This window comes from Diadema antillarum, unplaced genomic scaffold (genome assembly GCF_040938485.1).
Source record: "Diadema antillarum isolate AM-2024a unplaced genomic scaffold, OU_Dant_1.0 seq00001012_RagTag, whole genome shotgun sequence".
NCBI classification, from domain to species: domain Eukaryota; kingdom Metazoa; phylum Echinodermata; class Echinoidea; order Diadematoida; family Diadematidae; genus Diadema; species Diadema antillarum.
The window spans coordinates 452,062-468,512 of record NW_027271848.1 but is presented as its reverse complement, the minus strand read 5'-3'; the positions used below and the strand labels follow the sequence as shown (position 1 = coordinate 468,512).

Below are 16,451 nucleotides of genomic sequence, written 5' to 3'. Positions count from 1 at the left end.
TGCCTTGCAACATACACAACAAACAGGCAAAACCATTTCAGATGGCAATTGACTCATCTTGACTTATCATTCAGGTGTTCCTTGCAATTGATGTGTAGGGAAGAAAACTTAAATGGCAGCAGTGGAGAAGCTCCTCTGCCGGATACAAAAGAAGATGATTTCTCACTGGGACCACAGTCAGTAAATCCCAACAGTGAGAATGTGGATGGTAATGACAAGGAGACATAGCACTTTGCAAATATTTGACAAGCACATTTTTCAATATAATATAAATATTCTGGTTCAGATGAATTCTTCTAAACATAAGTTAGCCATGTCTTTCTTTTTCTTTTCTTTTTTCTAAACATTTCCAGACTGTTAGAACTTGACAAGCTGATCGTGAACACATTTATCAAATATACATATCAGATACTGTACTTTTTTCCAGCTGATTTTTGATGGATTATAGAATTCAAATTTGGATCTATCTTTGGCAACTTATCAAATGCCTAGACATGTAGAAAACGAATGATGAAATAAATGTAGAGTTAGTTTTTACCTGATCCGTACTCTATACTGGCTCCTGCTGACCCCTCACAGCTGGATAACCTATGAACTCTGCCCTCTTGGCTCTGCGGCGTCGGCAGGGGGTCAGATCGCAACGGCTGGATCCTGTGAATGACAAAAAATATTGAAATGAGCTTGTTCCATTGAATCTTTTCAAAAAAGAGCAAACAGTAACCTCCTAAGGGTGGCCCTTTGGAATACCACACAAATAATGGATGGAGTACGCTCAGCCAAATCCTGCATAAGAAACTTTATCAGCTCCAGCAAAGTTTTCATAATACAGTAGTAGCAAAGTGTGAAACGCACCAAGCATGTAATACATCCTGAACTTTTTACTCTCTGAAAGTCTTAAACGGAGCAACTGAAGACTTTGAGATGGATAGGGTTAAAGGTCCTGTTTACCTTTGGGAGCAGTGATTTAAAAATGTTCAAGATATCACTTTTGATGCATATGTGTAGGTCAGTTGTATCACAAAACATCCTACTGTATAAAATTTTTGCAATAAAGCCTAAAATATAAGGAGATATCACTATTTTTCTTCTTAAACCATAACTGTAGACAGTCTAGTCTGAAAACATTTTTATTATAACTATAGTTCACATTTTGTATATTGGACAATACTTAACATCGATTATAATGGTTCAAATTTTTACATTGGTTGTTTCTATCCTTAACTCACATTTTAGAACTATTTTGAAGCACTAATGCTGGGTTTTTGTTTCATCTGCAAATGGTAAATTATGCCTTTAAGTTTCCTCACCAGGGCTTCAAACAAAAAGTATTCACCAAAATATTGATATTTGCAGCAGCAGAGATAAACATCTGGCAACAACCTTGTGAATGATAGCCAATTTTATTTTAGAAGAATTGTAGAATTGTGCATCAGCAAAATCTCACCTGAGGGAGCGAAGGTCCACATCATCAACAGTCATGTCCATGGCAGAGCGGTTGGTTTCTTGCCCTTCAGTGAGGAGCGCAGATGAGCTGGAGGAGAGAATGGTGGTACTGCTCGGCTGGGGCACCGTCTTGAAGACAAACTGTGGTCCCATCCATAGGTGACGGTGTGGGCCAGCGTGTGTTACCATTTCAACCTGGAGGTGAACATGCATGTTGTGAATTCATATGCTACAATTTGAGGTGGTGTCATTGATATATTGCAGTAAAGACGTTCTCACTTTCATCATTATCACACTGGGTGTCTGTGCATGGTATAATAGTGCATAATTTTCTGTGTAAACAATACTTCTCAAACACATGCAACCATGATTTGCTTACATCCTAACATTGAAAGTTCATTCATGCCTTTTCTGTCATTTTACTGTGTATTTGCATTACCTATGAGCAACGATCACATCCACAGCACAAGAATTTCATTTAATTAGTGATTGTGGCTGAATTAGACTGAAGAGCAAATTTTGAATTTGTACAGCCTATGTACCAATCACAACTCTTCACAAATAATATTTTACTAGGTACGATATTGTAGCTTCATACGACCACTGATCAAGTTCTCCATTCAAAACAAACAAATATGTGGGAATTCAAATTGAATTGAATAGAGTTGAAATATGATTAACTTTGCGTGGCCATATCATAAGGAATGTACTCATGTAAGCAGGCAACCACAGGACTGGTAGGTTTAGGAGGTCCTCCCAAAGACCAGTCAATGAGGAAAAAGTGCCTTGCACTGGGGGCACTATGCCTGCTAACAGGGGGGCTTGACCCAAGGATCTCATGATTGATGGTCTTTGCTTGTATCCACTGAGCCACAAACAGCTCTTACCAGGTATATTCCACGAACTTTTGCCAACCCACTTCTGTGTCCCCTAAACTGACCTGCGCTAGCCAGGGCTCGTCAAAGTCACTGTCCTGGCTGCTACTGTGGGCCGAGGTGAGACTCTCACAGGACTCGTTCCTGGGGAGGGACTGGTAAAAAGACCCTGTGGAGAGACATGTGGTAGAGTAATTGGTTGAAAGAGAGAGAGGGAGAGAATGGCAGCCTCTAAATTTAAAATGTACAGTACTGGTTGAGGTGGGAATTCATGATTTGAAGATTCCTAAGTGAGATAATGAGAAACCTTTTATGAAATATGAAAGAGAATGTAATTTTAAGAAGGATTTAACGTTTATTTGATGAAAATTGGTTTTCAAATGGCTGAGATATCCAAAAAAGTGATAATAATAAAAGGCGCATGCCATGTCTTTTATTAGGATCTCTTTGTTTCACCTTGTTTTTGAATATCTCAGCCATTTCAAAACCGATTTTCATCAAATAAACTTTTGATACCCCTTAGATTTGCATGCTCTTTGACACCCCTTAGATTTGCATGCTCTTTGACATCTCAAAGAGTGGTTTCTGAATATCTCACAAAACGTTAAAAGCTAAATCCTCACCTCAACCAGAACTGTACGCACCCTTTAAAATGTATGCTTCCTCTCTTTCATTCAATTTTAACACAGCAAACTGAGGAGGAACTTAAATACATTTCAGCACAGCAAACTTCAGGGAACTGGCAATACTTTTTTTTTCTCTCTCTCTCTCAATACGGCAAGCCTGCAGCAATTGCAAACTAACTTTTGTGTCTTTTTAAAATTGTAAATCACTTTCTTACAAAATTATTGTAGTGATTAGTGACTTTCTGACTCAGTTTCTTAATTTCTGCAGAAATTTGTGACGGATGATACTTTCACATTGTCATCAAAAAGAAAAAAAAATACAAAAAAGTACTCAAGACCAGTAATCTGTCTTCCCAAAATAAACATCGTCATCTAAGTGTGGATTAAAGAACACCTTCAATCAAATACACGAATTGGAATGTAGCTTTGACAGAAAATAAAAATGAAGGTAAGATAACACACATGAGAATAACTGCAACTTTGAATTATTCATTTTTAACAGAGTAATTACATTTCATCATGACAGTGGTGATTACAATGATCTGACAGAGAATCAGAAGGAAAGACAGTCAGAGGTTGAAGAGAGGAGAAAAGAGGCTCAATGTAAACACACCTTGAGTGGCAAGTAAGGACTGCTCACCGTCATCCGTGAAGAGATGCACTAGACTATTGCCTGTTATCCTCATATGACACTCTGATGACCCGATGTTTCTGTGGCAGAACAGAGGTAGCAAACAAGTTATGAGGAAAGTTACTCCACTATCCCTGCCCCCCCCCCCCCAGAAAAAAGAAAAAAAATATATATATATGTATATATGAAGAACTTAATTGCAAAATGAAATAAATCAGATAACTTCATTCTTTTAAGTTGAGATATTTGTGCTTAAAGCTGCTAATAAACAATGAAAATGATAAACAGGATTTTTTAAATCATAACTTTTAGAATACTCCTTGTTATGTCACAAGTGAGGTATTACTGGAACGGTTTAAATTTGCTCTATCTGATGATGTACAGTTTCACTTGCTTTGAAATGCTTAAAAACGGCAATTAGCTCAGTTAGCAATAAAACTCTTCATATACATGCTGTACAAACTTGTACATTGTGCTCCAAAGTACATGTGTGAACACAGAACCAACTGCTTCAGTCACCTTAAAGACCTGGTAGCGTGGGGATTTGTGCAATGGGAAGACTGGCCCAATTTGGATATAATCGAGTATCCCTGTAATTAAATGTGTGTAGCTTTATCACTCTGTGTGTCTGTCAGTCTGTCAACATTAGAGATCTGTCAGCTTGTCTAATATAATAATAATAATAATAATAGCTGCTTATATAGTGCATAATATTCCTGGAATCTCTATGCGCTTTACATAATTGGGTAAAGTACCATAAACTACAACTTACATAATTTTAACAAAACAATATAATCCAACATACAAAATACAACTTATCATAATCATTTAAAAACAAACAAATATGTTTTTAAGGAATGGGGAAGTGTGAGTACATGTGATGGCCCTAAGTTGACTTGGTGATTTGTTCCAGAGTACAGGTGCTGCTTACTGAAAAGCCCAATCCCCATATGAACATGTTTTGGTTGTTGGTATAATTAATAAATTCTGGCTAGAAGATCTTATTTATCAATGTTTTATGACATAATGCAAGGATCTACCTATCAATGAATAAGTCTACGATTGTATTTCTCTCTAAATTTACATATGAATACACAGAGAGTTGATTTTCAGATCTACTCTCTGATCAGGATACCAGTGTGAACAGACCTCTGCAGTGCCCACTGGGCAGTCATGATTGCACTGAGCTCCAGAGGGGAGTCATCCCCCTTCTTGACACTGGCTGGCTGGGAGGCCCTGGGCTCTAGGAAATACTCCACCAGCACTCCATGGCATGACATGATGAAGAGAGACGGCACCGATGATGATTTGGCCACATCTACACGAAACAAGAAAGACAGTAATAGGTAGATAAATATAATAGACTTTAATATATCTATGTCAAAGGGATCATATAGTTTTGTTTGAGATCTAACTTCAGGTTTCTCAACATTTTTGGGTGAGATAATGAGAAACCTCTTATGAAATATGAAAAAGCATGAAGTTCCAAGAGGAATTCAAAGTTTATTTGATGAAAATTGGTTTTGAAATGGCCGAGATACCCAAAACAGAGCAATCGTAATAAAGGTGGGACCCACCTTTTATTATGATCGCTTTATTTTGCTTTGTTTTTGGATGTCTCAGCCATTTCAAAACAGACTTTCATCAAATAAACTTTGAATTTGTCTTAGAATGGTATGCTCTGTACTATTTCATAAGTGGTTTCTTGGTATCTCACAAAAAGTTAAAAGCTCAATCCTCGCCTCTGCCAATACTGTACCATCCCTTCAATGTAGGGTAATTTGTCAATCAGTCGCAATAAAAACAACTCGACAAAAGAATTTAATCTATTTGAATAAATGCGAAGTACCCCCTGCATGCTATTAGGATTAGAACCAGCACTGGCTGTCAGGCGGAAGCTCGGTGTCTTAGCTAGTGGATAGGATGCCTGTTCAGTGATCAGGAGGTCGTAGGTTGAATCCTGCCCTAGTATCTATGCCCATGATTTTTTTATCATGGCAACGACTACACACTTATCAATTTGGTGCTTAGATATGTCGATGGAGGACAATTTGTCAATCAGTTGCCATAAAAACAACTGACTGCCAGAATTTTGTTAATTAGTATAACAAACAGATAAATAAACAGACAGGTAGCTTGGGAGACAGATAGACAGATAGATAGATAGATAGATAGATAGATAGATAGATAGACAGACAGATAAACACACAAGTAAAAAGAAAGAGAGACAGGGAGAGAAATTATGAAGCTTCCCTGAATACAATGTGTATATATCTAACTGGTGCTGTGGAATTTGTCTGTGTGTTTTTCTTTCCATGATTGTTTAATTCTTAATCTCTCTTTCTTTTAGATCAATATGGCATTGCTGTAGAACAAAAATATAATGCAAAATGTGATTCTTTAAATTCCACAGAAACAGTTTACCCTGCTTTTGCACAAGCTAGAAGCACATACAACTTCCCTTGCTCAAGCATCTGACAACATGGAAACACATTCGTTGGCTCAGGGTGAAAATGTCATATATCACCAGAGTCACCCTTTTCTCCAGCACCACATAATTTGGACAGAATATCAAATCTAAGCAACAATCAGCAAAACAAGGCAGAGAATGCACTTTTTGAGATAATTTTATACTTTTAGCCAACACACAGATGCATGGAATAAATGATAAGTAGACCAATTCAATAAACCTTCATCAAAAGAATACAATTACACATACATCATATCCAGGTGTAAATGATGACACTGCTACCTGGCTGCTCTGTACAATGTACCCATCACATGTTGCAAGCCTTTCCTAGAAGCACACAAAAGTTTAGTAATAATAAATATTGGAGGCGGCATGACTCAGAACAGGCTACAAAGCACCTTCCACAAATACCTTTCTCCCTTGACACCTGGCCAGCTCCCTGTACATGTCCCCTGGATGTAGCAAAGCATGTGGAGAGGCCTGAGTATTCGCTGACCCCTGAGGCCTGGGAGGGGGACTTCCCCCGCCCCGCCTTGGTGGAGCCAGCCATGCTGGTGGCTACTGCTCCCAGGGTGGTGGAGAGTTTGATCTGCTCCAGGGGTAGGATGGTGATGGTCTGGGGGTAGGGAGGCAGGCGGGGGTTACCGATGGCAACGTTCAGGGTGCTGTTGTGTGGTATGGAGGCGATGGAGTCTGGTGTGTGGAAACCTAATGGTGTGAGGCAGAAAAAGTCTTGTTTTAAGAGCTACAATTTGTATAACATGTCTGTATACGAACAGCAACTCAGCTGTAGCAGTACACACTATACACCCTTCACTTCTAATCACTTCACATTCACTGACTGACTGTATCATGACATCTCTCCATTCTTTACTTCGCTTCCTCACTGGACATACACATAGGAGAATTACATATCGTTGCTGGGGTGACAAGACCTTGTATCTGCAATTTTGGTGAGAATGACTTTTTTGCATTAATGGTCAAATAATCGGTTAAGTGATGTCCTGTCCAAATCCTAGCTGTGTTACCCCAAAAATGAAGCCACCATGGTACGTCAAAGGAACGGCTGTCCCATTCTGTATAGTGCTTTGGCCGCCATGTTTTTTGGCTCTCCTGAACATTTGACATTTTGTAGATACGAGGTCTTGTCGCCCCAGCGACGATATGTAACTATGTGAGGATCCAATGATCATGTGCATATTACATGCATGCACTGTATATTGCTGGAATATCATGCCTCGATCTTGTGTCAATCCTCTTGTTATTATTTTTTTTAATCTTTTTTTTTTCTCTCATAGATAAATACTTTTGGATGCATTTTCATACTTTTGTTGTCTCTTCAGACTTTTGTAACAAGATTTGTTCATGACGGTCGGCAGTTCCATCCACGTCACCTTTGACTGTGATGCCTCAGATATCTGTAGTCATAGTTACGCGAGGCAGTTCAGTACTAATGGACTGAGAGACTGATGGAAAGACAGTCTCATAATACAATATTTCAAAACCACGCTCTGTCGTAGAGGCACACAAATTATTTCTTCTCTCGAACAACATCACGCAGCTTGGCTACACACAAACATAATGACTAACTAACATTTGTGACCCTGCATCACAAAACTGACAAAAAGTCGCCAGACATGGATTTTTAGTCGAGGGCAGATTCTAAAAGAGTAGACTCTAATCTTTAAAATGATGTATAACTCAATTCAAATGGACTCTCCTAACCTATCTAAATACTTGAAAGAAAGCACACACTCTGAAATAAGGTGAACTGAGAAAAGAGGCTCTGAAGTACAGGGTCTATTCAAGCGCTTAATCTTTACCAAGCCGTGGCTAGCTGTGTGATGAATGGGGCAAAAAACAGGATGTAAACCACCCAAGCAACAACAATGAAGGGATTATCAGATTAAGCTTAAATTGAGCATGCTCTATCAACACAATCTGTCCATAAAACATCAACTTTCAAAGCAGTAGCATTATCCTTTCAAAAGTTATTAGAGTTGAAAGGGAGAGTAGGCAAAGGATTTTCAAGAAATGAAAAGGGACCTCTAAGACATACCTGATCACAATACTCTACTAAAAGAAAAGGGTGGTAGAAAAACTGCTGAAAACACACTTTCCAATTCATTTAATGATCCCAAACTTAGGAATAATAACGTAGAAGATGAATAGCTCTTTCAAAACCTATGAAAAACCCAAGATCGACCCGTCTCACCTTTTTTGAGTCCTCATGTAAAATCAAGGTGTGTGACTTTTTGTTGGTTTTGAGATGCACGGTCACATTTTAAGACAGCACACTAGTCTGTACTGCAGACTTCATAACTTTTGTTCTTGTTGCTACTGCATCATTAAAATAATCATTCATATTGGCAAAGAGGACCTTTTCCCCACAGATATGGTGACCTTACCTGATGATGTTGGACTCTCTGACAAGCCATGGACAGGGCTCCACCTTCCTGTCTCCTCTAGTTCCTCCAGCCCGGCACTCTTGTGAAAACGGCTCTCCTTGTTCACAATCTTCTGAGATGTGTGGGTCCTTGCACAGACGTGTCCTTCAAGGCATGGGAGTGGGGAAGTGAAGAATCAATAATTCACCATACATGGACAAATACCTATATAACACAAACCTCCCCATATTAAAGGTGCATTGTCCCGGTGTTTTAGTCAAATGCGTACGCGGGCGCACGGCGCAAGTTTCCTATAGAGACCTACGCTATCGACTCCTCTTTAGCGCTCATGCTTTGGACCACTTCCCCAAGTCCGAAGAAGTCCGATTCATTGTAGTCAGTGGTCGGATCACAGTTCGGCTCATGATTCGGCTGAGGGGGATGACAACTTTAGCAAACTTCTTTTGTGATGTCATAATAACAAGCACATATGCACGCACCCTGGCATTACTACAGACTGTGCGATGCGCAGAGAAGACAACAAAGGCAACGTTATTTAGCAACACCTACGCACTTTACTCTTGATGACAGCTCAACTTCGGTAATCTTCGTATCAATGCTAACGGTGATCGGCAGTATCATCAACAGCGCCATCTACACTACCGGGACTATGCACCTTTAATAGCGAGCCTTAGATCAGCGACCCAAACACTTAGACAATGGTAATTAGGTAAAAAATGGTGTTCTACACATGCACAAGACAGCTATTTCCACTGTCAAACCCAGGAGGCTGCGTCGTCTTGGCGTTCCCGTCGCAGATCTATAGTTCGCTAATATCTCAGGGATGCTTAGTGGTGACTGGCACTGTACCAACCTTTTAAGCAGTATTGCAGTATTTTGAGAGCTGAAAAGGTGTGTTTTTGGTGGTATCTTTACCTATCCTGCAACAGACATGTGTAGTTACATATAATTTAGGAAAACAGAATTTTTCATGAAACCTACAGTATTTTTGGCTAAAAAATTACAAAATACTGCAAAAAAGCAACAGTTGGCATCTCTGATTTCTGGATTACACAATGTTTCCCTACATTAATACCAGGGGTCGCACTTAACCTTTTTTTTAACTAGCCAGGCGGACTACTTAGAATCAATTTTGACACTGAAGCAATATTTTGGCTAGCCAGACAGACTATTAACTTCATAATTTTATGATTTTTAGCTAGTCCGACGTGATTTTGGGTGGCCAATGGCCAGCGGACCATCGCCAATTTCGAACCCTGAATACCTGCATTACATTTACTTCCTCATACCAATACTCACAAAACATTTATTTCCTGGGGCTGTAGACTGCATCATAACCACTTCCTATTCTACAGTACTCACAAATCTCACCTCTCAGCAATAGACTCATCTAATGATACATAAATGGCAATGAGTATTAGCAGTTTCAAAGGAAACACTACTGCAAGGAAACTGCTGCTTGTAGAGTAAGTATTCTTTGGGACTGTGTATACAAGTCATACCATTGATAGCTAACGAGTCATTGATACTTTAAGAGGGTGAATTCAATAAAGAAATAGCACTGTATACCACATACACCATGATATTTAAAGAATCGAGGCTAGCTAAATTGAAAGATTGATTGAAAGGTCTTCACCAAAAATTTGATTTGGAGACCCAGGGTCGAATTGCACAGATGTATATCTCATCATATAAAATCATACATTGACATAAAGGGAATAACTTCATAACCATAAGTGCAAAAAATCAATACATTCAAACATACATACAATTAATACAAATTCTACTCTAAAAATTATTACTTAATTTTAGGATGTATCAATCCAACCAAAAGAATGAAGAAGAAAACAACAACAGCAACCATGAATTTGCAGAAATGGAAAAAAAAATAAGTATGATCTGTTCTCAGGAAACAAAAAGTTAGCAACTTTCTTTACACAAGATTGAATTGCATTTGTGATATGGAAGGCAGTATTTGGTGTGTTGTTGATTTGCGAATGGCCCTTGACTTGCAATATTCATGGAAATAAAACCACCATAAAATACATGGTGCATACAAGACACATGCATTGTTACCGAAGGATTTCAACACCCACAACTTTTCAATCTGTCAAATAAGTTGCTGTACTGTAAAAGTGGAAATTTTCGCGGTATGGAAATTTTTGCGCATTTTGCGCAAACAGACGCGAGTGCAAAATAAAAGCACACGAAAAACGCTCGCGCGAAAATAAAAGCATGCAAATATTTTTGCATGCCATATGTTCCAGTATTTAATGTCCTGATTCCGTGGAATTAAAACCACACGAAATCCATTTTACCCGGCCAAGCACGAAAAATTACTCAAGCGAAAATATCCACTTTTACAGTATATACATCATGTTTGAAACTCCCTACTGTGAAGACATCATACACCAAGCTGCCTTCTACAGTTATTATATGCCTCTGTAATAAAGGGTTGGTAGCCTACCTCCATAAGGAGTGATAGGAAAGACGTGAGTGGTCTCCCTCATAGTACTAACAGCCACCCAGCGGCTATCATTGGTGAAGGACACGTGCTGAACCTGTCAAAAGAATCGGCACAGAATGAGACAGGAGTTTAGAATGCAGGGCACTATACAATCAACCACATGGTGGCAATCTTGGCAGACACTAGTACTGTCAAGATTTCAAAGTCTCATGGTAAGCATTTTCCCCGAGTGATAGAAGATATAACTGTTGATCGTGCATCTCAGAAACTTGTTGCAAAGTTACACAATAAGTTACACACATATAAGTGAGTGTGGTTAATATATAGAGTACATCCCAGCCCCCAGATCCACAATGAATGGACTTATTAAACGAGTTAGACATATTTTGGTCTTGAAGAGAGAGTACTTGAAAACAAACAGAAGGCCTGAACCCATTGAGGACGAGTCCCGAGTATACTCGGGCAAGCGTCTATGGGAAATGCGTGTTGTAGCAAAATCAAACCGTCCTCAACGGGTTAAGCATGTTAAAAATCCTCTGATTAACCAACTGAAACCATCTTCACTCATGCTAATCATTACTAATCATTAAAGGACTTAGTCACCCAGAATCTAACCGAGTTACACTGAATGAAACATTTGTGAACAAATTACAAGAGTACAACAGCAACGTGGTACACTGAATCACTGTAGACATGGAAAAGCATAACTCATTAACTAGGAATCATGTAAAGTTTTCCCAATCGCATGTAAGAATCTGTAAAAACCAGACGGCAGCAGAGCTTTTAAATTTCCCGTAACAATGTGTTGATGACGCTGTGCCAATGCACAGAGCAAAATCTACTTGATTGTACACAAAAAGCATGGAGCACCATCCCTCTCTCCATACTACAATAGATTTGTAGATTTTCTCATCAATTGTTATGTGTTGGGAAAGGAAACATCAGTTTATAAGCTCTGAAAATACAAGCATTTCTAGCGTAAAGTGTCAATGCTCTCGTCAATTTAAAAAGGGAAAAAGTAGGCGTGATTACTGCATGTTACCTACTCTCTGCCTGTGTCTGCTGCACAGTAACTCCGCTTGACCTCCGCTATTCCACTTGGGTGCATGGGATCACCTTATTCATTTGCACATAGCGTCAGCTAAAGTATGGACCCGACTACCAGTGACAAAATGTTTACATTTATATACGAAAGAGAAAACTGAAAGCATCGACAACGTAAGAAATATCTAGACCACCAACCTTAGCAGCAGTGTCTCCCCTGTAGAGAATGTAGAGGTGGTGGACGGCACCAAGGCCCGACCTGCAGGGGTGGCTGGTGATGCGGAATATGTGAAAGACATGGCCCTGGGCCCCCGCAGTGAACAGTAGCCGCCCGCTGGGGTCAAAGGTCATTGCTGTGATGGGCTCGTTGAGGTGGGCCAGGAAGTGGGCCACGATGCCCTCCCCCGGACTGTCATCACTGACATTAAACTGATGTGGCGGGGACAAATACATGGGAAGAAACAGAGAGTGAGACTAATGGTTGACTGAGCAGTTTTTACAAACATCTTCAAATTTTATTCAAACCTCTATTCAAAGACTTCAAAGACTTTTGTCAGAACCAGAAAGCTTACAAAAGAACTAACATAGCACAATTAATCAATGCAAACATGCATTCAAAGTAGTGAAATGTATCAAACATGATACAGGTGGATGGATAAGCATGTTCAAAACATAGGTCCTTAGAGGAAAAATATCCACAAATCGGAATACACCAGTAAGCTTGCCAACGGCGGCAGATCAAAATTTTAGTGATTTTAAGAACTTGAATTGTGCTCTCAAGGAAAAAGAATTCTGAATGGCAGGACAATTCTCTAGGCACAGGGCGTAGTGTGGTGTAATACATGGAAACCTCAAAACCCTGGTACGAACGAAGAACTTACCTCCCCCTCCAGTGAACAAGCATCAACCACTGTTACCACCCCTGGTGTACCCTGCTTGTGGGGAGGACTGGTGGTAGCCTTCTCCCCAGGACTCTCTGGAGAGCGGGGAGGGGAGTTGGACAGCTTGGAGGAGGCATACTTGCCCAGGGACTCACTGAACACAGATATTCCTTTGGTGATAGCCTACACAGGGAATAACAGAAGAAACATCCACATTAGATAATTTTTCAAAGCATGTATTCCACATGGTATGAATGGAATTTCTCTCATTTTCTACTGCATGCTTCACTAGACATGTACAATTATTGATTATTATCACTTTTTTGTCTGCATGTGATTGTCCATGATATATTCACCATGGTGTGAGATTTTTTTTCAAGTGCATAATCTAGAACAGCACAAAAAGAGTGACAATGGCAGAAACTCTTAATCAAGGTATTAACTGACAAGAGCTACAGATGTACTTTTTCACAGCAATACAAGAGTCCAAACACAACAGCCTGTCAAAATCCATTGATGCCAGATGTACAGTGTGAAACAATGTGTGGGTAGGTACATTATGCCCTGAAGCTAACAAAAAAAAAAAAGAAAGAAGATATTTGATGTAACTTCGTGCTTTCGTAACTGAATATTCATATTCAATTCTGCAAGTGATTAATACTGATGATAGCCAAAGTATGTACGGTATGTATGGTTTAGTGAACTTCATATTTTGTGGCAGATAATGCAAAAACTTTATTTCTGTGTTCATTATGAAGGTGAGCATGATGATTTAACACATCAATAAAGGGTGCGTGCTATTGTAGAAATGCCAAGTACATCAGGAAAATCCTGCAATCTTTCTACCCTCTGTGACTTGTTTGAGAGTGGAATGGTTGATGGGGTAGCTTCAGGGTACTTGACCTGGAACCTTACTGCACATTATAAACCTTTTTAGGAGTACGCCACACAATTTAGCATACAAAGAGTATCTTGGTAATCAGATTAACAGTGTATCTACTGAAATCAGATGGATAATTTTGTTTTGTATAAAGAAAACACAAACATCTACAAAAAAAAAATTGAAATATGTTCTTACAATCACCCAATAATGCCCCCCCCCCTCAAAAAAAAAAATACCCCAAAAGACGCTACCATAAAAACAAGAACAGATACATACAGATATGTACACATACATCTGTATGTGTACATAACTGTAAATGAAGAGCCACATCAAATCAGCAACTAGCCATATCAGCCACATCAGACCGAGAGTCATGCAAGCAATCTAATATAAACTGTTGGGCTTGTGGACGGTGGGTGCTGGTAGACAGATCATGCACACATTTGTGCATAGCTGAACAGAGGATTGTGCCTTTGGAGTGGCGTATCAATTTGCACATATATGGACTGAACATCATTGCCTTCCTGATAGCAGCTTTTGTACTCACCCTCAATTTAGAAAGAAGATATTGTGTTTACAATGTAACCACTCATAAATGTAGAGATTGACTATGAGAGCATTTTTATTTTATTTTATTTTATTCTTTTGCTTAAAAGTAGAAAAGCATTCACTACATAACAGTTTACACGGTACTCACACTACTGATGATAGACATATTATAGTGTACAAAACATATTCATCTTAATTTCCCATGATTTTGATTACAGGCAGTAAGTCTTAATTTCATGTATATTTGAGTAGATATTGATATTATATAATAACACAAACTCTTATTTTAAGCATTGTGTCCTTGCTTGGGATAAATCTAAACACACCACCAGACCCATTAATTCAGTTACACAGTCCAGCAGCAGTGCATATCACTTCAATAACGTGAATAATTTGTGTACAATACCTTAGCGGCATGGATGACTGTCGCCTTGTAGGACTTTGAGGCATCCCTACATACACCACCACCTGACTGGTGGGTGGGGATCAGCTGCAATGCAGGAGAGAGAAAAAAAACATAATTATTTTGTCAATTATAATGAAATAAGGTCATAGAATTCAGAGGTGTTGAAGATAATCAGCGGTTGTAATACACCGTCTTTTATGACCCTCGAAGGACTAATTCCTCTGCAGTGGCAGATCCAGAGATGGGAGCACCGGGCGTGCACCCCCTCTTTTTTTTTCTTTATTTTTTGTTAAAACAAAAGAAATTTTAAAAAAATGGGGGGACAGGCGTGCGCCCCCCCCCCCCCCCTTTAATTTTGTAAAGGCACCTCCCCTTTACGGAATTCCTGGATCCATCCCTGCTCTTGGCACCGTTTCATGAAAGTTGTCAGTCTCTGACAATTTCAGTAAAATCCTTGGTTCTGATTGGCTGAGAAGCTCTGGTCACTGACTATTATTGTAATGGTTATTGCTGGAGACTGACAACTTGTCAGGGTTGACAATTTTCATGAAATGGTGCCCTGGAATCACATCCATATCTACAGTGTAATTATACCTCTCCACAGGGAGCATTCAACCGAGGTCACCACACTGTATATCTGAACACACTGAAAACAAATTCAACTACACTTACGGTAATTATATATTTCTTAGCTTATATCCTTATTTCAAAATCATTATGCTTTTTTCAATCTGAGCAGAGGGGTGTAAAAGGGGTAAAAGTGTCTACTTTGCAAAGTGCCATGGCTGGTAGGACTCAAAGCCTAGAACTCGTCTTTGAGAACATAGTGCACAGTCCACTAGACCACTACTTCACCAACTCTGACTTCATTCAAATCCTGTTCAGGACAGACTAATAAATAATCCTGAAATGTTCAGTGAATATCATAACATGCAATGCATGCATATGAGAGAGTAATGGCATTTTTCCACTTCATGCTTCTGAATACTGGCTCTCACTATCATCCCGTTGAGGACGGACTGATTTTGCTACAACACACATTTCCCGTAGACACCTGCCCGAGTATACTCGGGACTCGTCCTCAAAGGGTTAAACAGCTTCACTAGTCCACACTAGAAGGCTGTTCAATATCCTGAGTTTAAGCAAGCTACATGTACAATGTATGTGTGCTATGTTACCTTGTGATTCATAAGAAGTGTTGGAAATATATGATTATAAAAGCTGAATGCCAAATAAAGATGGGAATTAAACAATAAAACATGAAAACAAACGACATAAACATGAATACACATGACTACTCATACATGTTGCGGGCACTATAACGCTCTCAAGTTTGTTTTTGCCTTGTATCACGGTAGGGCTATGTGCAGTTAGAGTTACAGTTCAGGGCTGATGCTGCTCTTACCTTCTTGTCAGCATACGCTAGCCATCTTGTCCCCAGAGCTAGTGGGTTGATGCTTGGTGGACCCGCTGGGTAGCAGCTGGTTATGATAAACCGGTGTTTGAAGGATGCTGCATCAAATGCTGCAATCTTCTCCTGTAGGGCTACTATCATCAATCTATGGTCAAACATGACATACATATGTTACATTAAACACAATGTCCTTATGTCAGTGAAAATGTGAGTGAAGAAATGCTGCTACATATGGTAGTCAAAGTAAATGACAGTGAAATACTGTAAAAGTGGATATTTTCGCGTGACTAATTTTTCGCGCTTGGCCGGGTCGGAAGAGTTTCGCGTGTTTTTAATTCCGCGCAATCAAGACAT

At 39.4% G+C, this 16,451-nt stretch overlaps 1 protein-coding gene across 1 annotated transcript in view; it reads right to left on the bottom strand.

The window, feature by feature from the left end:
* LOC139742653 (BCAS3 microtubule associated cell migration factor-like) overlaps positions 1-16,451 on the bottom strand; it is a 38,179-nt gene that overhangs the window by 4,668 nt on the left and 17,060 nt on the right. The window contains exons 6-17 of the mRNA XM_071653179.1: positions 16,089-16,242; positions 14,684-14,767; positions 12,846-13,028; positions 12,163-12,393; positions 10,921-11,014; positions 8,454-8,597; positions 6,457-6,753; positions 4,725-4,893; positions 3,558-3,655; positions 2,384-2,487; positions 1,445-1,638; positions 539-651 (exon numbers count right to left, since the gene is read on the bottom strand). Of these exons, the coding sequence (XP_071509280.1) occupies positions 539-651; positions 1,445-1,638; positions 2,384-2,487; positions 3,558-3,655; positions 4,725-4,893; positions 6,457-6,753; positions 8,454-8,597; positions 10,921-11,014; positions 12,163-12,393; positions 12,846-13,028; positions 14,684-14,767; positions 16,089-16,242 (1,865 nt within the window). The remainder of the gene's footprint in view (positions 1-538; positions 652-1,444; positions 1,639-2,383; positions 2,488-3,557; positions 3,656-4,724; positions 4,894-6,456; positions 6,754-8,453; positions 8,598-10,920; positions 11,015-12,162; positions 12,394-12,845; positions 13,029-14,683; positions 14,768-16,088; positions 16,243-16,451) is intronic.